The sequence below is a fragment of the Bos grunniens genome, chromosome 18 (genome assembly GCF_055505025.1).
Source record: "Bos grunniens cultivar Pamir isolate PY7600 chromosome 18, Bosgru_T2T1.0, whole genome shotgun sequence".
Taxonomy (NCBI): domain Eukaryota; kingdom Metazoa; phylum Chordata; class Mammalia; order Artiodactyla; family Bovidae; genus Bos; species Bos grunniens.
The window spans coordinates 57,478,344-57,502,007 of NC_141182.1; the positions used below are offsets into that span (position 1 = coordinate 57,478,344).

The 23,664-nt window shown below is 42.5% G+C and overlaps 2 protein-coding genes and 1 long non-coding RNA gene across 3 annotated transcripts; 2 read left to right on the top strand and 1 right to left on the bottom strand.

Moving 5' to 3' along the window:
• Positions 1–2,830: 2,830 nt before the first annotated feature.
• On the top strand, positions 2,831–3,670 carry LOC147354334 (vomeronasal type-1 receptor 4-like). The gene has a single exon (XM_086349406.1). It carries the CDS (start codon positions 2,831–2,833, stop codon positions 3,668–3,670), a length of 840 nt encoding a protein of 279 aa, XP_086205532.1.
• A 6,102-nt stretch (positions 3,671–9,772) lies between these two features.
• Positions 9,773–12,753, bottom strand: LOC147354335 (uncharacterized). The gene has a single exon (XM_086353858.1). The coding sequence runs from the start codon at positions 12,613–12,615 to the stop codon at positions 10,972–10,974; it is 1,644 nt and encodes a 547-aa protein (XP_086209984.1). The 5' UTR covers positions 12,616–12,753; the 3' UTR covers positions 9,773–10,971.
• A 3,368-nt stretch (positions 12,754–16,121) lies between these two features.
• LOC147354336 (uncharacterized) lies at positions 16,122–22,640 on the top strand. Its single transcript, XR_015146373.1, has 3 exons — positions 16,122–16,253; positions 20,955–21,043; positions 22,502–22,640. It is a non-coding gene; the product is annotated as an uncharacterized LOC147354336 (long non-coding RNA).
• Positions 22,641–23,664: the final 1,024 nt, after the last annotated feature.

Consider the following 23,664-nt stretch of genomic DNA (forward strand, 5'->3'; position numbering starts at 1 on the left):
TCTACTATCAATTGTTGCTGTTGTTTAGTTGTAAGTTGTGTCTGACTCTTTGTGACCCCATGGACTATAGCCCACCAGCTTCCTCTGTCATTGGGATTTCCCAGGCAAGAGTACTGGAGTGGGTTGCCGTTTCTTTCTCCAGGGGATCTTCCTGACCTAGGGATTGAACCCATATCTCCTGCATTGGCAGGCAGTTTCTTTACCACTGAGCCACCAGGGAAGCCCGAAATATAATGACACATTACCAAAAGAGCTCAATATCTATTTAAACTTGGGAGAACAGAGCTACCTGGATTTGTCAGATATCACAGTGATTAAATGTGCTAGATTTGTTACGAGCCAAGTCAGGTTTCAGTCCTTTCTTGCCCATGCTGGTTTAGTTGCTAAGTCATGCCAGGCTTCCCTGTCCTTTACCATCTCCCTGAGTTTGCTCAGACTCATGTTCATTGAGTCAGTGATGCCATCCAACCATCTCATCCTCTGTCACCTCCTTCTCCTCCTGCCCTCAATCTTTCCCAACATCAGGTTCTTTTCCAGTTAGTTAGCTCATCACCTCAGGTGGCCAAAGTATTGGAGCTTCAGCTTCAGCATCAGTCCTTCCAATGAATATTCAGGGTTGATTTCCTTTAGGATTGACTGATTTGATCTCCTTGCTGCCCAAGGGACTCTTATGAGTCTTCTCCAGCACCACAGTTTGAAGGCATCGATTCTTTGACACTCAGCCTTTTTTATGGTCCAACTTTCACATCCATACATGATTACTGGAAAAACCATAGCTTTGACTATACAAACCTTTGTCAGTGCTATCTAGACCTTCATAGCAGTGATTCACTCATTTATAAGAGCTCTTTTTTCCAGATTTTTTCTGCTTTTATTTCACTATAGGGTGACTACCAGGATGGGCATTTTTGCCTAATTTGGGGTTAGGAAGTCTGCTGGTGATGATGGCAAGAGGTGGGGCCAGAGCTTTTGGCAGTGGTTACAAAGGGGTTTTTCCAATACTCACATATGGATGTGAGGGTTAGACCGTAAAGAAGGCCGAGTGCCAAAGAATTGATGCCTTCGACCTGTGGTGATAGACAAGACTCTTGAGAGTCCCTTTACAGCAAAGAAATCAAATCAGTCAAGCCTAAAGGAAGTCAACCCTGAATATTCATTGGAAAGACTGATGCTGAAGCTGAAGCTCCAATACTTTGGCCACCTGATGTGAATAGCCAACTCACTGGAAAAGACCCTGATGCTGGAAAAGATTGAGGGCAGGAGCAGAAGGGGGCGACAGTGAATGAGATGGTTGGATGGTATCACCAACTCACTGGATATGAGTTGAGCAAAGTCTGGGAGATACTGAAGGACAGGGAAACCTGGCGTGCTGCAGTCCATGGAGTCGCAAAGAGTCAGACACACCTGAGTGACTGAACAACAACAAGGGGGCTCAGACAGTTCCGGAGATGACCTTGTTTCTGGGCTCCATGACTGTGGCCTTGGGGCAAGACTCCACAGAGCATGGTTGATTTATAATGTTGCAGTAGTTTCTGCAGTACAGCAGAGTGAATCAGTATACATATACATATGTTTAGTCTCTTTTAGATTCTTTTGCAGCATAGATCATTACAGAGTACTGAGTAGAGTCTCCTGTGCTGTGCAGGAGGTCCTTATCACTTGTCTATTTTACATATAGTAGTGTGTATCCGGGGCTTTCCTGGTTGCTCAGACGGTAAAGAATGGGTCGGGAAGATCCCCTGGAGAAGGAAATGTCTACTCACTCCAGTATTCTTGCCTGGAGAGTGCCACGGACAGAGGAGCCTGGCGGGCTACAGTCCATGGGGTCACAAAGAGTCAGACACGACTGACAAGTAACACTTTCACTACTTCAGCGTATGTATATCTATCCCAATTTTCCAATTTATCCCTTCCCCACTTCCCCTCAGTAACTGTGTTTGTTTTCTGCATCTGTGATTCAATTTTTATTTCATATATAGGTTCATTTGTACAATTTTGTTTAGATTCCACATATAAGTGATATCATATGATATATATCAGATCAGATCAGATCAGTTGCTCAGTCATGTCCGACTCTTTGCGACCCTATGAATCGCAGCACGCCAGGCTTCCCTGTCCATCACCAACTCCCGGAGTTCACCCAGACTCACGTCCATCGAGTCAGTGATGCCATCCAGCCATCTCATCCTCTGTCGTCCCCTTCTCCTCTTGCCCCCAATCCCTCCCAGCATCAGAGTCTTTTCCAATGAGTCAACTCTTCACATGAGGTGGCCAAAGGACTGGAGTTTCACCTTTAGCATCATTCCTTCCAAAGAAATCCCAGGGCTGATCTCCTTCAGAATGGACTGGTTGGATCTCCTTGCAGTCAAGAGTCTTCTACAACACCACAGTTCAAAAGCATCAATTCTTCGGCCCTCAGCCTTCTTCACAGTCCAACTCTCACATCCATACATGACCACAGGAAAAACCATAGCCTGGACTAGATGAACCTTTGTTGGTAAAGTGATGTCTCTGCTATTGAATATGCTATCTAGGTTGGTCATAACTTTCCTTCCAAGGAGTAAGCGTCTTTTAATTTCATGGCTGCCGTCACCATCTGCAGTGATTTTGGAGCCCAAAAAAATAAAGTCTGACACTGTTTCCACTGTTTCCCCATCATGGAAACCTCTTAGTAAAATAAAAACAAGAAGGTAATATATCTCTGTGGAAATGAATAATAAGTGGACAAGATTAAATTTCACTTGGTGTAACACATGTGGCCCATGCCTCATTTTTTTGTGCAGGAAACTCTAGCTCAGAAGGCAAATATCCTTCATAGAGAACTGGAAGGATGGCCACCAGAGATTTTGTAATAGAATTGATCTTCCTATCCCAGAATATATTTGGAATCCTGGGAAATTTCTCTCTTCTTTACCATTATCTCTTCCTTCACTTCACCGGATGCAGGCTAAGATCCACAGATCTGATCGTTGAGTATCTGCTTATAGCCAACTCCTTGGTCATGTTCTCTACAGGAACCCCAAGGACAATGGAAGTGTTTGGGTGGAAATATTTTCTCAATGATACTGAATGCAAAATTGTTTACTATATCCAAAGAGTGGCCAGGGGAGTGTCCATTGGTAGCATCTGCCTCTTGAGGGTCTGCCAGGCCATCACCATCAGTCCCAGGAACTCCAGGTGGGGACAGCTTAAAATGAAAGCTCCCAAGTACATTGGATCCACTATTTTCCTCTGCTGGGTTGTGCGCATGCTGATAAATATTCGATTTACTAGGTATGTGAAAGATCAATGGAGTAACAGAAACATCACAAAGAAGAAAGATTTAGGATTGTGTTATGGTTTGATTCATAATAGAATCAAAGTCTTACTGAATGTAGGATGGTTTTTACTTCCTGCTGTTTCATGTCTGGTGTTCATGATCTGGTCCAGTGTCTCCATGGTTTTCATCTTGGACAGCCACAAGCAAAGTGTGCAATACATTCATAGGATCGGCATCTCTTCAAGATTCTCCCTCGAACCTAGAGCCACCCAGAGCATCCTTGTCCTGGTGAGCACCTTTGTGTCTTTGTACAGTGTCTCCTCCATCTTTCACATTTGTTTGGCTCTTTTTAACAATCCCAGCTGGTGGCTGGTGACTCTGCTGCACCCGCTGCACGCTTCCCAACTGTAAGCCCCTACATTCTCATGAGTCATGGTTGCAGAGTACCCAAGCTCTCCTTTCCTTGGATAAAGATGAAATAATCACTTAATCTTACGTTGTTCAGCCACTAAATTGTGTCCGACTCTTTGCAATCCCGTGGACTGCAGCACACCAGGCTCCCCTGTCCTTTACTATCCCCAGGAGTTTGCTCAAATTCATGTCTATTGAATTGGTGATGATATATAACCATGTCATCCTCTGCCACCCCTTTCTCCTTTTGTATTCAGTCAATTTGCATGGCCAAAGTATTGGAGCTTCAGCATCAGTCCTTCCAAAGAATATTCAGGGTTGATTTCCTTTAGGATTGACTGGTTTGATCTCCTTGCAGTCCAAGGGACTGTTAAGAGTCCTCTCTAGCACCACAATTTGAAATCATCAGTTCTTCAGCGCTCAGCCTTCTTTATGGTCCAACTCTCACATCCATACCTGACTACTGGAAAAGCCATAGCTTTGACTAGATGGACCTTTGTTGGCAAAGTAATGTCTCTGCTTTTTAATATGCTGTCTAGGTTGGCCATAGCTTTTCTTCAACAGAGCAAGTGTCTTTTAATTTTGTGGCTGCAGTTGCCATCCACAGTGGTTTTGGAGCCCAGGAAAGTAAAGTCTGTGTCTTGTTAGGGTTCACAAGGGGCTCATAGTGTATAGTTTAAAAATGGCCCATTGTGGTGACCTGACAAACAGGGGATGAAGTCACAGTGACCAAATTGCCCTGGTGGCATCCTGTTTTTTCCTTAAGGTGATATCCTGTTTCCCCCTGCTGGTGCCAGTTTCTCAAGACTATGTGACCCCCCAACCATGAGACCCCTTCAACTCCCTGATAACAAGACCCCAGCTGCGGGCTAAAGATACACTAAGGGCCCCTCCCTTTGGGGCACAATTTCCCATCAATAAGGTATAAGAAGAGTTGGCTGTAAAAAGAGAGAGCACTGGCTTCTCTCTAAAGTCAACCACTTTCTCTTTTCCTATAATAAATCTTTCTCTGCCTGACTGCCCAGCTTGCTCTCTTTGTCTCTATGCTTGTCTTACATCACTGTTTCCTCTTTTTCCCCATCTATTTGCTGTGAAGTGATGGGAGTATGTGTCATGATCTTAGTTTTTTGAATGTTGAGCTTTAAGTAAAAAAAAAAAAAAAGAAACATATCATATATCAACACATATATGTGGAATCTAGAAAAAAAGGTATAGATGATCCTATTTGCAAACTAGAAGCAGAGACAAAGACATAGAGAAGAAATGTATGGACACCAAGGGGGGAAAGGGTATGAGGGAGATGAATCGGGAGATTGGGATTGACACGTATACACTATTGATGCTATGTATAAAAGAGATAACTGATGAGAATGTACTCTATAGTACAAGGAAGTCTACTCAATGCTCTGTGGTGACCTGGGTCAGAAAGAAGCCCCAAGGGGAGAGGGTATATGTATATGTGTGACTGGTTCATTTTGCTGTGCAGTAGAAACAAACCCAACTTTGTAAAGCAAGTGTACTCTAGTAAGAATTAATTTTTAAAATTTCAGTGTTATCCAAGGATTGGCAGAGGTGGGGCTATGAATATTCTGTGTCTAGAGGATTTTCTGGACTGTGAAAACTATTTGTGGAACCTTTTATTTTTTTTACTGGTCAGTTTTTTAATTCAAAGAACTTGAATTCTTAAAGAATAGTCAATAACATGGGTACCAGATGTCTCAAGAAATATTTCAGTCCCTTGAACTCCATGTACCATTGAACTTGGAAGTATTGAAAAGTACATTGAGAAGGGTCTTTGGTTTTCATATTATTAAGTCTGACTACCATAAACCTCTTAGCAAAAAACATAGGCAGAACACTATTTGACATAAATCTCAACAATATCTTTTTTGATCCATCTACTATAGTAATGGAAATAAAAGCAAAAGCAAACAAATTAGACCTGATTTAACTCAAAAGCTTTTGCATAGCAAAGGAAACCACAAATAAAACAAAAAGCCCACAGAATGGGAGAAAATATTTGTGAAGGATGTGACTGACAAGGAATTAGTCTCCAAAATTTACAAAGAGTTCATGTAACTGAGTATCCAAAAAACAAACAATCCAATCAAAAAATGGGCAGAAGACCTAAACAGACATTTCTTCAAAGAAGACATACAGATGGCCAAGAGGCACATGAAAAGATGCTCAGCATCACTAATCATTAGAGAAATGCAAATCAAAACTGCAATGAAATATCACCTTACAACAGAATGCCCATCATCAAAAAATCTACAAATAATAAGTGCTAAAGAGGGTCTGGAGCAAAGAGAAGCCTCCTTGGTGGGAACTCACTGTTAGAAAGAATGTAAACTGGTACAGCCAATGTGGAGAAGAGTATGAAGTTTCCTTTAAAAAAAAAAAACTAAACAAAAATAAATGGAAACCTTTAATAATGGACACATGTCATTATATGTTTCTCCAATGTCACAAACTGTACAACCCTGAAAGTGAGCTACAAGGTAAAGTATGGACTAAAATACTGATGTCACTATAGATTCATCAGTGGTAACAGAAGTACCCCTATGGTGGAAGATAATGATAAAGAAGGAGGTTACACATATGTGGGAATAAGAAGCATATGAAAATTTCTGCACCTTTCTCTGAAATTTGTTGTGAAACTAAACCTTCTCTAAAAAAATCTTTAAACTTAAAAAAATACATTGTTATTGGTTCTATTCACACTTCATAGTTAAAAAGATTTAATGCTGTCAAATAATATTTAGAAAATGGGTATGTTTCCCTTGTTTTATTTTTACCTCAATTAATGCACTTTATAGATGTGATAAAATATCAGGTAAAGAGTAGAGAGAGAACAAACTATAGCCACATAATCCTTTTCTTTTGTAAAAAAATATCTATTTATTTGACTGAATCAGGTTCTAGTTGTGGGAGCATGGGCTTAGTTGCCCTGTGGCATGTGGGAGCCTAGTTCCCTGACCAGGGATCAAACCTGCGTTCTCTGCATTGCAAGGCACATTCTGAACCATTGGCCCACCAGGGAAATCCCTCAAACAATTCCTAAAATGTAGAAACACACATACAATAGGGCAGCAACACCAAAAAAAATTCTCATCTGCTAATTCAGTTACAGTGTACCTTTTTACTTAATATTAATCACTACTTCCTTTGTGTATCATCAAATACACATTTATGGCATCATTTCCAAAGGCTTTCGTCCCTTCCCAACAAACATTTTAATCCTCCATGACTGCCTTTGGTTCATTTTCAAAGAAAGCTATGATGTAAATACCTTCGTGCCCCTGGTCTCTGAAGATGGAGGCCCCCTCACCTGCGGGTAGATGGTCACAAGGCTAATCGTTTTGTGAATGAATGTGGGCCCAGGGGGTCTCCCCAGGTGGCTCAGTGGTAAAGAACCCACCTGCTGATGTTGGAGACCCAGGAGACGCGGGTTCCATCCCTGGGTCAGGAAAATGCCCTGGAGAAAGGAATGGCAACCCACTCCAGTATTCGTGCCTGGGAAATCCCAAGGGCAGAGGAGCCTGGAAGGCTATAGTCCACAGGGTTGCCAAAGACTGGGACACGGCTGAGCTACTGAGAAGGAAAGTACGTGGCCCCAGGGAGGGGAGGGGGAGACAGGACCCAAAGACTCAGGGTAACTTTGGGAAGATCTCGGAGAGCAAGCCTCACCACACCCCACACACACACCCCCCGCAAGGGCATCATGTGACTTTGTGCACCACTCGCCTCCCACCTCCCCTTCCCCAAGCTCAGCTCGAGGCCACGGAGGGCCGCCCCCAGGAAGAGCCCCTCCCCGGGGCATCAGGCGGAGGGAGCCGGTGTTTTCAGAGGTTCCAGCCCCGCGCCCTCACCGGCTCAGGGCTCCCAGGTGTGCTGTGTGGGATGGCTCCAGCTCAGTGCCACGGAAGACAGGTGTTACAGGAGCAGCGACAGCACCCACAGGGGGCTTGTTCAACGTGTCATTTCACGGGTTCCCCTCAAACTGGCTAATTCGTAGCTTCTTAGACTGGGGAGGGTTTGTATCCACTTTAAAGCTGCAGAGAAAATCTTTAGGCAAGCGGTTCTCATCTGGGGTCCCAGGAGGATCCTCTTCGCAAACTCCGGCCCCTGGTCCTGGAGGAGCATCAGCGCTGCTTGTCTTCCTGCTCCAGGCGAGGCCCGGGCTGAACACGGGGCTTCGGGCGCGTCTGTGAGAGCTCAGAGCCAGCTTCAGGCCGGGGCGGGCGGCGGGTTCAGGAGGGGACATCAATGCCGCTCACCTCTCCCGTGTTGGCAGAATCCGGGGAGAGAACACGTGTGGACAGCAAAGGAAAACTTGACGTGCGTCTCAGGGAGGAGCTGATCGTCCTGAGTCTCTCCTGAGACGAAGGGCAGGAGAGGTGGGCCCTCTCAGCTTTTCAAGCTCCTTCTGCCTGTGGGCGTGTTGCGAGCAGGCGAAGACGCTGTGCTGACGCCTTGGAAGGTGTTATCTCATGATGCTGAGGTGATCCTTCCCCATGACCTTGAGGAAAAAACAACCCAGGGCAGGAGGAAATGGCAGCTTCTCCGGTAAATGTCTGTCCTGGATCAGAGGCTATATCTGCTTTTCCTCCTGAAATGCCCTGGATTAACAGTTTACAAACCTTTCATTCTCTACTTCTGATGTTGCCTATTGACATGGTTTTCAACTGCTAATTTTTTCCCCTTTTATTCTGATGATGGTCAAGATCAGGGCTTTAGAATGTTTCTCCCTCACGTCCCAGAGCCTTTTCTCAGGTGTCTGTCAGCATCAAGGCTGCCTGGAGAACTTGAAGCATTCTCACCAAAAAGTAATGACTTTCCTTGTGGCTAAGAATCCTCCTGCCAATGCAGGGGACACGGGTTCCATGCCCGGCCCGGGAAGATCCCACGGGCCGCGGAGCAACTAAGCCCATACCCACAAGTACTGAGCCTGCGCTCTGGAGCCCAGGAGCCGCAGCTACGGAAGTGTGTGCCCTGGAGCCCGCGTGGCACAAGGAGAGAAGCCCCCGTGGCACAACGAAAGAAGCCCCCGCAGTGAAAAGCCCATGCACCACAACTGGAGAAAAGCCCGCACAGCAACCAAGACCCAGCACAGCCAGAAATAAATGAGTAAGTAAAAACAGAAGGGCCTGGGATTTAGGAAGACTGCTGGTGACCAGGGCTGCTGGGGAAGACCTATGAGGAATTTACATTTGCTTATGAACTTGCAGGCTGTTATCTAGCACGTGTGCTTATGAGAATAACTGGTGTCAAAGCAAGGCACCTGTGGGCTTCTGGTCCATACACATGATGCCAAGGCAGCAATATCATGGAGCACTGTAGATAACTCTCAGCAATACTCCTAGGCAATCCATATTGTAACCATCATAATGTCCCAGTAGTTAAAAATGAGGAAATGACACACTGTACCATTTATGGAAAATATGATCTCAAGTTATTTGAGGGTTATGGCCAGTAGAAAAAGGGAATTACTATGAGATGTCATTCTCTGTGCATCCTAAGTCACTTCAGATGTGTCCGACCCTTTGTGACCACATGGACTGTAGCCTGCCAGACTTCTCTGTCCCTGTCTTCTCCAGGGAAGAATATTGGAATGGGTTGCCCTGCCCTCCTCCAGGGGATCTTCTGGACCCAGGGATCGAACCAGCGTCTCTTATGTCTCTTGCACTGGCAGACAAATTCTTTACCACTAGCACTACCTGGGAAGACCCATGAGATGTCATCCTACTGTGTTACAGATACTTTCTAGTCACCATCAGTTAATGACGACTTAAAAAACCCCAGGGGGATGATAATGCTTGTGTTAATGTTAACATTGGTGGTGGAATAGGTATGTGCATACTCAGTTGTGTCTGACTCTTTGCAACCCCATGACTGGAGCCCACCATCCTCCTCTGTCAATGGGATTTCTCATGGCAAAAATACTGGAGTGGGTTGCCATTTCCTTCTCCAGGGTGTCTTCCCTACCCAGGGATCAAACCTACATCTCCTGTGTCTCCTGCATTGGCAGGCAGGTTCTTTACCACTGAACCACCTGTAAGCTTGTTACTGATGAGAACACTTCTTCAAATATACATCAAGTTTAATATAAGAAAAGCCATTCACTTTTATTGATTAACATATAGTAAGTTCACACATAATCTAAATAAAACTTTTCAAAGTTTACTCTAATCTTTGATCAAAATACAGATTACAAGCATTTGGAAACATTCTTGTTCTTGTGATACAGTGGTCAGAGAAATGTGATATTTATGGTTTACAAAACAGAGAGAGCAGTTATTTAGTTAAACAAGGATGTACATTAATTACATGACCTTTCAGGAAAAGGTTACATATATTTTTCTTGGGTATCTGTGAAGATTTCCTGATTGTTACCATGTCAACTAAAATTCATGACTTCTAGTTATTGCTGTTATAAAAATACATCAGGATTTCAGTGAGCTGCCATCTTTATATCCATAAAAAACCATTGGCACAACTATTTAAAATTTCGACTCTGTCTTACTTTAATACAAAGTATTATTCTCTGAACACTTAGCTAGCGGTGACATAGAGGGATGTTTTAAACAATGACAATCATCACCTCCGTTTAGACTTCCACTGTACATTTCACATTAGAGGATCCTTAATAGTACATAAAAAAGTAGATAAAAATTATTTCCACCTATATAGAAGGGTTTTGTTTAACTTTGAGGCAGCAAAGATCAAGAATATTAGTTTTAAAAAAGCATATTCACATACACACTAAAGGTATAGCACGTAGTAATTTGAAAGTTGAGTTATATTAAATTTCACTTTCACATACTGTCAATATGAATAAGGATACAATGATAATAATTATGTTGTCCAACATCTTTTGCCTTGATCCTATGGTCCAAGTAACAAATAATTTTCTAAGTGTTTTAACTTTGGATTATTTTCTATAATATCCTGATTTAAAGTAATACCAGAAAAGGGTTATTGACTGAATGCTATCTTTGATGAATTCTCTGATATTTATGTAGACCTGAGTTTTTAAATTCATTTTGTACATTTTTTACAGCATTAAGCATTCTTCCCAGTATGAACTCTCTGGCATTTTCTGATGTGTGTGCTTAGGACAAACCTCTTTCATCACTTCCTACGTTTGTAGGGTCTCTCTCCAGCACATGCTCTCTGATGCTGAGTGAGGTGACGGCTCACTTCAAGGCTTTGTCCTATTATTTATATCTGTAAGACTACTTGGCAGTATGAATTATTTTATGGCAAGTAAGATTTGAGTGCCAATTAAAAGCTTTGCCTCATTCTTTACATTTGTATGGTTTCTCCCCAGTATGAATTCGCCTATGTCGACTAAGGTTTGAACTCTGATTAAAGGCTTTGCCACATTCTGTACATTTATAAGGCTTCTCTCCTGTATGAATTCGCTGATGTTGAGTAAGTGTTGAGTTTTGATTAAAAGCTTTGCCACATTCTGTACATTTATAAGGCTTCTCTCCAGTATGAATTCGCTGATGTTGAATAAGTGTTGAGTTTTGATTAAAAGCTTTGCCACATTCTGTACATTTATAAGGCTTCTCTCCAGTATGAATTCGCTGATGTTGAGTAAGTGTTGAGTTTTGATTAAAGGCTTTGCCACATTCTGTACATTTATAAGGCTTCTCTCCAGTATGAATTCGCTGGTGTTGAGTAAGTGTTGAGTTTTGGTTAAAGGCTTTGCCACATTCTGTACATTTGTATAGTTTCTTCCCAGCATGAATTCTCTGATGACGGGTAAGGTTTGAGTGATGATTAAAGGCTTTGTTACATTCTGTACATTTATAAGGCTTCTCCCCAGTATGAATTCGCTGATGCACAGTGAGATATGAACAACTATTAAAGGCTTTCCCACATTCTCTGCATGTGTGAGGCTTCTCCCCAGTATGAATTCTCTGATGCTGATTAAGATTTGAGCAACTGATAAAAGCTTTGCCACATTCTTTACACTTGTATGGTTTCTCCCCAGTATGGATTCGCTGATGTTGATTAAGTCTTGCACGTCGGTTAAAGGCTTTCCCACAATTCTGACATTTATATGGTTTCTCCCCAGTATGGATTCGCCTATGTTGATTAAGGTTTGAGCTCTGATTAAAGGCTTTGCCACATTCTGGACATTTGTAAGTCTTCTCTGCAGTATGAACAGTGAGATGTTGAGTAAGGCTTGAGGGCTTGCTGAAGGTTTTGCCACATTCTGCACATTGGTTAGATTTCCCTCCGGTGTGGATTTTCCTGTGTCTATTTAGATTTGATAATTGAGGAAAGACTTTCCCACATTTATTCCACTTGCAGTGTTTCTCCTTAGCATGAATACTCAGATGTTGAGTAAGTTCTGATGACTGGTTAGAAACTTGACCACATTCACTAAATTTGTAATTATTCTCTTCAATATGTATATTCCCATCTGTAATAAGATTTGAGCTTTGATAAAAGACATTTCTACATTCATCACTATGGTTCTCTGAATATAGAGTTCTCTGATGATTCATGAGACCTGAGTCTTGGTCAAAGTGATTCCCAGGTTCAAGGCATGGGTAGATTCTGGCTCCATCATAAATACTGTTGTAATTATTGAAGGTGGAGCTCTGGCTTAAGGCCTCACTCGTGGGATTACACATGGAAGGTTGTTCCGCATTATCTGTACTATGATACCCATTGAATGACGGCAGCTGGACAAAGACTGTCTCATTATTATTGACATTACAGATATTGGAATAGGGAGAAAATGTTTCTTGGTGGAAAAATAATGAGCCTTCACTAAAGGATCTCTCAAACTGATCATAGTGAGATTTTCTTCCTTCATTTTCAAATCTCTGGCTCTCAGACATGTATGACTGACTGTTTAATTCAAACCTATATTTGTACTGGTTTGAGTGATTATTTGTAGCATAGACTAGATGACTTTCCATGTTTTCAAAATTTCACACCAGAGAATATGTTTTTTTTTTTTTAAATCATGTGGGTTCTTGCTTACAAAAACATATGTTTCTGCAGAACTTATTGACTTCAAATGGAATTTTTCCCAATTTGATGCATATCCTCAATTTCTTTTGGCAATCATGTTTTCATCATGAATAATTGTCCCGATTTGGTTACATCTAAAACAACATCCTTTTGGCCCTTCACAGCCCCCCTTACTTTCCCAGTCTTTCATTAAGTACACATTTCCAAGCTGAGAGCTCTCAGAATTTCTGAGCACATTACACATGAATCTCCTATGCACGGCTTCTTTGGGAACAAACCCTGGGTGTCATGAGAAGATATCGCTGAAAGATAACAAATAACGAAGATCCCACTTAGTACCTTGAGTGAATATGCTTTACAGTTGTACACAATATTGACAAACCCTTAGCTATATTAATAAGAGGTGAGATGCAAAGAAGATCAGAAGTATAAATAATGGCACTGTACATGTCACATAGAACAAAAAGCAACTCTACCAGGTTATGATGAATGATACTATACCAAAAAGTTGAATACCTCCAAGGAAGATTCAATTTTGAGAAACACAGAACACCTTAGATGTTAGCATGAGTGAATTAAAAAATTATAACACATCTACAACTATTAATAAGAGTAAAAAAGTAATTAAAAAAATCCCTGGAGTAGTTGAGTTAACTGGAAAATTCCAACAACATTTCAAGAAAAATAAATATCAATTCTCCATAAGGGATCACCATGTACACACTGCTATATTTAAAATGGAGAGCCAACAAGGTCCTACTGTCCTGCACAGGGAGCTCTGCTCAATGTTACGTGGCTGCCTGGATGGGAGGGGAGTTTGGGGGAGAACGGATACATGTGTATGGACGGCTGAGGCCCTCTGCTACCCACCTGAAACTATCACAACATTGTTAACCGGTTATACTCCAATACAAAATAAAAGAACAGTAAAAAATATTTCTGTGAGTTAATAGATATATTAAATGGTTTTAGCACTGATGAGTTGGGGTAAATGCACTTAAAAATGTCTAAAATTTGTTTATAGAAGAAAAAATTGGGAGGTAGAAATTGGGGGTTACATTTTATGATTTCAGGGACTGAGAATGAACTTCAGAGAGCCATGTTTGAAGTTTCCATTGGAAATTAGAAAGCAGGAAGCATATACCTGCTCCAAGTATTTCTGGAATTTTGTCAACTAATCCCAGATCTCCACAACTCTTTTCTGACTTGAGGCAGAGACGGATATTTGGAAAGGCCTTAAGGCAGAGTTTGTCAGAACTGTTAGCAGCTTTTCCTAGGTCCCCCAAAGCAGCGAGAGTATGCAGGTCCTCATAGACCAGGAGGAAGGTTTTGGCTCTCAGTGAAACTGAGGGAAAACCCACTGGAGCTGAAGAAGATGGAGATGAAACAGAAGAAGAACGGGGCCGGTCATGTCCCTCTTTGGCAGACATAAACCCAGGCTTCTCATTCTAGTGAAGCAGGCCTCCCCAAACCATCTGAACATGTCTGGCTTCTTCTGTGGTCTTTGGACCTCTCACCTGTGTCATCCGCTTCATTCATTCACACCTAGCACCGGGATTCTTCCTTTCCTCCAAAGGGGACCTGCTCATTAGAAAAATGAACATAATTAGGACTTTGGGTTTAACATATACACTCTAGTATACACAAAAATAACCAACAAGGATCTGCTGCATAGCACAGGGAACTACTCTCAATATTCGTAATAACCTATAAGCGAAAAGGGTCTGACTTGACTGATGGAAACCTCTCCTTACAAAACTCGGTATCTCTCCTGAACACTGTTGCGTGTTCATATTTCAAAGCCAACTAGCAGCAAAGAGACACTAGGAGGAAATGGAGTTTCCACCTTAGCTGTGTTGGATTGTGCACCTCCCTCACCACATCTTGCCAGGATTTTATTAAAGATAAAGAGACAAAAATGGAACTTGATGGTGTGGGAATCTAGCAGAAAACACCCGAATTGGTGACCATCAGGTGTTATGGGATAAACTGGTGTCACGTGCGAGAAACACTCAAGAAGACAGGTGGTCACTGCTCAGGTACTTTCGGCAAAAATAAGGAAATGTCAATGTATCTTGAAAAAATTTCACTTTTCTGCATTTTTACTCCAAAAATACCTCCCCCGTTCTGCATCCCTAATAGCGCATTTAAATAATAGACCTTTCTTACCAATGCAGAGAATAGTCAGATTTTTGTCAAAAGTCTCTAAGCAACTCTAGACCATTAAGGTCATCCTGTTTCAGTTCATTGCAGTCCCTCTGTCCTGTCTGACTCATTGCGACCCCACCCCATCCCAACAGAAATTCTGCACATCAATGCCTTCCCTTGTCGGTCTTTCGAAAAGGGACTATTTTGAAAAACTGAAAGTTGTTCATTCACACTGGGAATGCTTCATGCCCTGTAGGGAGCCTGGAGGCAGACAAGGAGAAGAGGCTCGTGGAGAGAGAAGAGCCTGATTGTGACCCATAAAAATAAAAGAAAAAACAGTATTTAATAGTCAAAAACCACCTCACCAGGCAAGAATATCAGAAAAAGAGAATTAAAGAGTTGTATGTTTTCAATCCAGGGCATTTAAGGAGGAAAAAGCAGACACAGCCTCTAACCTGGATCAGGACATTCACCTGAGAAGCTGCCATTTCCTCCTCTTCTTCCTGCTGCCCTGGGTCGTTTTCGCATCAAGACTGTGGAGGAATCACCTCAGCGTCATGAGATTACACCTTCAGAGGCCCCAGCACAGCTCATTCGCCTGCTCCCAACACCCTCACAGGCAGAAGGACCTTGAAAAGCGGGAAACGCCAACCTCTCCTGTCCTTTGTCTCAGGAGAGATTCAGGACAATCAGCTCCTCCGTGGAGACCAATCTATCAATTTGTTGTTGTTGTCTACTCTTCTTTCTTCATATAAAGTCCCCCAAATTCTGCTAACATGGGGTGTGTGGGCTGCACTGACTTGCCCCTTTAAAGCTCATGCAGAGCAGAAGTTGTTGCCTCTGCTTGGACTGAAGCCAGGCCTCAGCTCTCACAAATGGACCAGGAGCCACGTCCTTAACCCAGGCCTCCCCTTAGAATCCCCTGGAGCACTTCCTACACGCCACACTGATGCTCCCACAGGACGGAGAGAGAACTCTGTGGGAAGGGCACCGGGGAGGTTATCGCTTACCACTGGTCACGTGACCCTGATGGGAAACAGGTGGAAAACCACTTGGCCAAAGATTCTTTCTGAACCAGTTCAGTGTATACAATCCCATGAGGTCAGAGCCCCACTCTGAGAGGTTATGAATCTGCAGGTCTGAGGTGGGGCCATGAAATGAGTCTTCAGCAAGCTCCCTGTTTGTTCTGATGCTTCTTCCCCAAGACCCACACTCAGGAGCCCTGAGCTTCAGCCCTCACACTCAGCACAGCTGAGACCTCTCAGGAGGGAAGGGTTTAGGTCAGGAATTTCTTGGAGAGGTCAGGCTAGAACCAAGCAGAGATAGCTCCAGTACTTGGGGTTCAGGCCTTTCTAAGGGACCCTGGGTGAAGTGCTGTGGGCTCCCCAGGCTGAGCGTGGATAGGTCCATTCAAACCAAGAGGAGCAGGATTCTGGTGAGCTCTGAGGGTGTCATTGAAGGGGGGTCTGTGCAGTAGACCCTGGGGTTCAGCAAGACTGCTGGTCTCAAGGAACGGGGTCATCTAGTGGAGGTGCTCACAGGACTGGCTGGTGTGAGTTCAAGGACCTGCAGGCTGCCTGGTCCCCAGACAGACACTGAGGCAGCAACAGCACGGAGCAGTCAGGGAGGCTCTCAACAGTACTCTGTATGGTCCTTCTTATTAGAACCGTCACAGCGTCCCTGCAGTTACAGAGAGGGGGCGGGGGAAGGTACATTGTAGAAATTATGGAAAATATGTGACATTATTTGAGGATTAAGGCCAGTAAGGAAACTAATTGTTACAGATGCCATCCCTCTGTGCTACCTAATGGTTTATTGTCACAATCTCTCCCCCGTAGCCTTAAAGAAGGTGGGAGAGGTTAATGGTGGTGGTGCATTAACCATTCATTACACATCAACTTTATCACCAGAAACCATTCAATTTTATTAACTAACATATATGAATATCACATATAGAATAAAACCTGTTACAATCCACTGTGTGACCTTAATTAAAATACAGATTTACAAGCATAGACAACAATATTCATTTGTCTGCTACAATGATCTGAGAATTGTGACTTCTATGGTTACAAAATGGAGGCTAATCATTTAATAAACAAGATGTAACTAGCTACATGACTTTTCTGGGAAGGCTTTCGCATACTATGGTATCAGAGATGTCGTTATCCCAAGCATGTCAACTAATATTCATGACTTCAGTTGATATGATAAAGATACATTAAGATTCCAGTGAACTCTCATTATCTTATCCTTAATAAGCAAATGACATAACTATTGAAAATTTAGAATTTTGTCTTACTTTGATACATAGAATTAGTTCCTGAACACTTACATCATGGTGACCTATAGGGATGTTTCACATGAATGACAAACACCGCCATTTAGATGTTCAGTGTACACATTACATTGCAGTTAATCTTAATGGAGAATAAATATAAATGACTTCTCCCTAGGATAGAAAGGGTTCTTTTATCTTTGAGGCAGCAACCTTCACATACATTAGAAACAAAGCATAGCATGGAATAATTTGAGAGTTGCATTACATTCATTTTGGTTTTCAAATAATCTCAAATCATGTTGATAGAACCAGAATACATTGCTAATAATTATACCTTTCTAAACACCAACCGTCTAGTCAAGGCTATGGTTTTTCCAGTGGTCATGCATGGATTGAGAGTTTACTATAAAGAAAGCTGAGCGTAGAAGAATCGATGCTTTTGAACTGTGGTGTCGGAGAAGACTCTTTGAGAGTCCTTTGGACTGCAAGGAGATCCAACCAGTCCATCCTAAAGGAGATCAGTCTTGGGTGTTCATTGGAAGGACTGATGTTGAAGCTGAAACTCCAATACTTTGGCCACCTGATGCGGAGAGCTGACTTATTTGAAAAGACCCTGATGCTGGGAAAGATTGAGGGCAGGAGGAGAAGGGGACGACAGAGGATGAGATGGTTGGAAGGCATCACCAGCTCAATGGACATGGGTTTGGGTGGACTCCGGGAGTTGGTGATGGACAGGGAGGCCTGGCGTGCTGCGGTTCATGGGGTTGGAAAGAGTTGGACATGACTGAGTGACTGAACTGAACTGAACTGAAACACCAACCTTTTGTCTGGTGATGCAGAGCAACATATCAATTTTCTATCTGTCTTAACTATGGATTACTATCTACAGTAATTCTCCTCCAGGAACTTCAGAAAAGAGGAATTGATGAAATGTTTTCTTATACATTCTTTGATATTTATTTAGATTTGATTAAAAACTTTGTTTTAACATCATTCACTTATCTTTCTTGTATAAACCCTTTCCTGTTTTCTAAACTAAATTTGGGATGAACCTCTTTCATCACTTATTACATTACTAGAGTTTCTCTCCAGTATGTACTCTGCATATACATTAAATAATCAGGGTGATGATATACAGCCTTGACATAGTCCTTTCCCAATTTGGAACCAGTCTGTTGTTCCATGTCCGGTTCTAACTGTTGCTTCTTGACCTGCATACAGGTTTCTCGGGGCAGCTAAGGTGGTCTGGTATTCTCATCTGTTTAAGAATTTTCCACAGTTTGTTGTGATCCACACAGTCAAAGGCTTTAGTGTACTCAATAAAGCAGAAGTGGATGTTTTTCTGGAATTCCCTTTTTCTATGATCCAATGAATGTTGGCAATTTAATCTCTGATTCCTCTGCATTTTCTACATCCAGCTTGTACATCTGGAAGTTCATGGTTCACGTACAGTTGAAGGCTGGCTTGAAGGATTTTGAGCATTACCTTGCTAGCATGTGAAATGAGCACTATTGTGCAGTAGTTTGAGCATTCTTTGGCATTGCCCTTCTTTGGGACTGGAATGAACACTGCCCTTTTCCAGTCCTGTGGCCACTGCTGAGTTTTCCAAATTTGCTGGCATACCTAGTGCAGCACTTTCACAGCAGCATCTTTCAGGATTGAAAAATAGCTCAGCTGGAATTCCATCACCTCCACGAGCTTTGTTGGTAGTAATTCTTCCTAAGGCCCACTTGACTTCACACCCCAGGATGTCTGGCTCTAGGTGAGTGACAACACCATTGTGGTCATCCAGGTCATTAAGACCTTTTTTGTACAGTTCTTCTGTGTATTCTGGCCACCTCTTCTTAATCTCTTCTGCTTCTGTTAGGTCCATGCCATTTCTGTCCTTTATTGAGCCCATCTTTCCATGAAATGTTCCCTTGGTATCTCTAAGTTTCTTGAAGAGACGTCTAGTCTTTCCCATTCTATTGTTTTCTTCTATTTCTTTGCATTGTTCACTTAAGAAGGCTTTCTTATCTCTCCTTGCTAGCTTTGGAACTCTGCATTCAGATGGGTATATCTCTCCTTTTCTCCTTTGCCTTTCACCTCTCTTCTTTTCTCAGCTATTTGTAAGGTTTCCTCAGACAACCATTTTGCCTTTTTGCATTTCTTTTTCTTGGGGCTGGTTTTGGTCACTGCCTCCTGTACAATGTTGTAAACCTCTGTCCATAGTTCTTCAGGCACTCTGTCTATCAGATCTAGTCCCTTGAACCTACTTGTCACTTCCACTGTATAATCATGTTGTTGTTCAGTCGCTCAGCCGTGTCTGACTTTGCAACCCCATGGATTGCACCACACCAGGCTTCCCTGTCCATCACCAACTCTGGAGCTTGCTCAAACATGTCCACTGACTTGGTGATGCTATCCATTATCTTGTTCTCTTTTGTCCCCTTCTCCTCCTGCCCTCAATCTTTCCCAGCATCAGGGTCTTTTCCAATGAGTCAGCTCTTCACATCAGGTGGCCAAAGTATTGGAGTTTCAGCATCAGTCTGTCCAGTGAATATTTGGGGCTGATTTCCTTCAGGAAGGACTGGTTGGATCTCCTTGCAGTCCAAGGGACTCTCAAGAGTCTTCTCCAACACCTCAGTTCAAAAGCATCAATTCTTCGGCGCTCAGCTTTCTTTATAGTCCAACTCTCACATCCATACATGACTACTGGAAAAACCAAAGCTTTGGCTAGACAGACCTTTGTTGGCAAAGTAATGTCTCTGCTTTTTAATATGTTGTCTAGGATGGTCATAACTTTTCATCCAAGGAGCAAGTGTCTTTTAATTTCAGGGCTGCAGTCACCATCTGCAGTGATTCTGGAGCCCCCAAAATTAGTTTAGTTTTTATTTCGTTACTCTAAGAGGTGGATCCAAACAGAGTTGCTGTTTATATCAAAGTGTGTTTTGTCTTTCTGTCTGTCCTACCTATATTTCCCTCAAGAGGTTGAGATTATCAGCCCTCTTTTGAGCTCTTTCATCAATTTGGAGTTTCTTTTTCTGGCTGGGTTCAGGGAGTGTGGTAATTGCATTCTCTTTTCACTTGAGAGACCTCCGCACTGTCCTACAGTCTGGCTGTTAACAATTGACATTGCCAGCATCCAACATGTAGGAGGGGTCCCTTCTCTCTACAACCCTTTCCAGCGTTTATTAGTTTTAGACTTCTTGCCAATGTCCATTCTGACCTGTGTGAGTTTTGATTGGCATTTCTCTTAAGATGTCGCCATGTTGAAATATTTTCATATGATTTTTAAAAAAACAGTGTGGGTAAAACTGACCTCTCGAGGTTGTCCCCTTTGACCGACTGCCCTGTTTCAAATTCTTTTTTTAGGAATTCTTTTTTTAGGATCTCCCCAAGGACATTTGTTGAGAACAGATGTTTTTTCCTTACAGCCCCATGAAAGTGAAGTCGTTCAGTCATATCCGACTCTTTGTGACCCCATGGACTGGGGCCTACCAGGCTCCTCCGTCCATGGGACTTTCAGTCAGGAATACTGGAGTGGGTTGCCAATTCCTTCTCCAGGGTATCTTCCCGACCCAAGGATCAAACCCAGGTCTCCCGCATTGCGGGCAGACGCTTTACTGTCTGAGCTACAGAGCTCTAAGCCCCGCAAACATGGTGAATGTGAAGTGCCCATGAGCACAGGTTTTTCAGTCGTTACCAGAAGTGTCCACAAGGTGGCAGCATTTCTTCCTGCTCCACTGTTGAGTTTTTTGTTGTTTGTTTTTAGTGTTTATTTTCGGTTCGAGTAGAGTTGATTTCCGATGTGTTGTTTTAAGTCTACAGGAACTTGGTTTAGTTATGCATGAACGTATGTCTATTCTCTTTCAGGTTCTTTTCCTATATTGGTTCTCTCGGTGTGTTCAGTAGACTTCCCTGTGCTATTCCGTTATTTTGGATTATCTATCTGATAATAAGCAGTGAGTATGTTAATCCCAACCTCTTAATGTCTTCCTTCCCCTACCTTTAAAAAAAAATCGTGAGTGAGTTTTCTGTGAGCCTGTTTCTGTTTATAAATTAGTTCATTTAATGAATTTATAGATTCCCCCTGTAAGTGATGTATTTCTCTCCTTCTCTAATTGACGTCACTCAGTATAATAAATCTCTCGGTCCATCCATGCTGCTGCCTGTGGCATTTTTTCGTTCTGCTGATGGCTGAGTGTATTCGGTGTACAAATGAACCGTTTTCTCTTCATTTCTCTATTGATGGACATTTTGGTTGATGCTCTGTCTTGGATATTGTCAACAGTGCTGCCCTGAAGAGAGGGGTGCATGTATCATTTTAAATTAATGTTCTTTCCGGATCTAACCAAGGAGTGGGCTTGCCGGATCGTGTACTAAGTCTATAGTTAGTGTTTTAAGGAATGCCCATCCTGTTGTCCTTCGTGGCCGCACCCGCCCATTTCCACTGCTGCCCACAGTGTAGGAGGATTCCCTGTTCCCCTCGCCCTCGGCAGCGTTTAATCCTTGTAGATCTTTGGGGGGATGGCTGTTCCGAGGGGTGTGAGGTGATACCATGGCCCAGTTTTGATTTGCATTTCTCCAATAGTTCGTGATGCTGAGCATCTTTTCAGGTGCTTTATATGGCCACCTGGATGTCTTCTTTGGACAAATGCCCATTTAGATCTTTGGTCCATTTTTGCTAATGGGATGATTTTTTAAATATATATACATTGAGCTGCATGAGCTGTTTTCATATTTTGGAGATAAATTCCTTGTTTCTAAATTCATTTCCAAACTTTTTTTCCCCCATTCCGAGGGTTTCTTTTTTTTAGTTTGGTTTACAGTTTTCCTTCCAGTGCAGAAGTTTTTGAGGTTCGAGAAACTCAACTCAACAAAACCTCAAAAGCTTTTGAGGTTAGAGAAAATCAACTCTTTGGTTGAGTTTTAATTTTTCATTATTCTAAAAGTGGATCCAAAAGAGTTTGCTATGGTTTATGTCAAAGCTTGTTCTTCCTGTAATTTTCTCAAGAGGTTTAGAGTAATTGTCCCTGCATTAAGCTCTTTAATTGGTTTGAAGTTACTTTCTCTGTATGAGGATAGGGAATGTCACAATTTCATTCGCTGTTATCTTGTTGTTATCTTGTTACCCTCTCCTCTGAATGGACTGTTAACAATTTAACTTGGTAGCATCCGTGCAGGAGAATTAATTCCCTTTTCTCCAAAACCTTCCAGCATTTATTGTTTGTAGACTTTTTGACAAAGGTCATTTTTGACCAGTGTGAGGCAATACCTCATAGTTTTGATTTGCATTTTGGTAAGATTGCAGGGTGTGGAGGCTTTTCATGGGATTAAAAAAAAAAAAAAGTGTGAGTAAAACTAATATATCGAGATTGGCCTCTTGACAGTCTGCCCTCTCTTTTGAATTCTTTTTCCAGGACCCACCCGAGGACATTTATTGAAGACGGGTGTTTTTTTTCATTAAATCCCTGCTGCTGCTGCTGCTGCTGCTGCTGCTGCTGCTAAGTCGCTTCAGTCGTGTCCGACTTTGTGCGACCCCAGAGACGGCAGCCCACCAGGCTCCCCCGTCCCTGGGATTCTCCAGGCAAGAACACTGGAGTGGGTTGCCATTTCCTTCTCCAATGCATGAAAGTGAAAAGTCAAAGTGAAGTCGCTCAGTCTTCGCGACCCCGTGGACTGCAGCCTACCAGGCTCCTCCGTCCATGGGATTTTCCAGGCAAGAGTACTGGAGTCGGGTGCCATCGCCTTCTCCGTAAATCCCTGCAAGCCTGGTAAATAACCAAGTGCCCATCCGCCCAGGTTTTTCAGTTGCTGTTACCAGATGTGGCCACAAGGCGGCAGCATTTCTTCATGCTCCGCTTTTGGTTCGACTTTAGTGTTTATTTTCTGCCTGAATACAGTTGATACCTGTTGGGCTTGTTTTAGGTTTACAAGAACTTGATTCAGTTATACATAAATGTATGTCTATTCTCTTATTTTTAGGGGTCTTTTCCCATATAGGTTCTTTCAGTGTTTTCAGTACACTTTCCTGTGCTATTCAGTAGGTTTTTTTGGATTATCTGATAGTAAGTAGTATGTATGTTAATTCCAACTTCTTAATGTCTCCCTACCCTTCCCTTTTTTGAAATAATCATAGGTGAGATTTATTAGTCTGAGTCTATTTCTGTTTATAAATCTGTTCACTTGAAAGAACTTACAGATTGCACCTGTAAGTGATGTAATATTTCTCTTTCCCTGACTTCTCTGAGTAGGATAAACCTCTTGGTCCATCTGTGCGGCAGTTAATGGCATTATTTTTGTTGTTGTTCTTTTTGATGGCTGAGTGTATTCCAGCGTCTAGATGGATCAGTTCCTGTTCATTTCTCTCTATTGATGGACACTTTGGTTGAAGCTCTGTCTTGGAACTTGTGACTAGTGCTGCCATGAAAACAGAGGAGCAGGTATCACTTTAAATTGTGATTTTATCCAGATCTGAGGGAAGGAGTGGGCTTGCTTCATCAGGTGGTAACTATATTTAATGTTTTAAGGAATCTCCATACTGTGTTTCTTGTGGCTGCACCCACCCATTTCCATCCCCGCC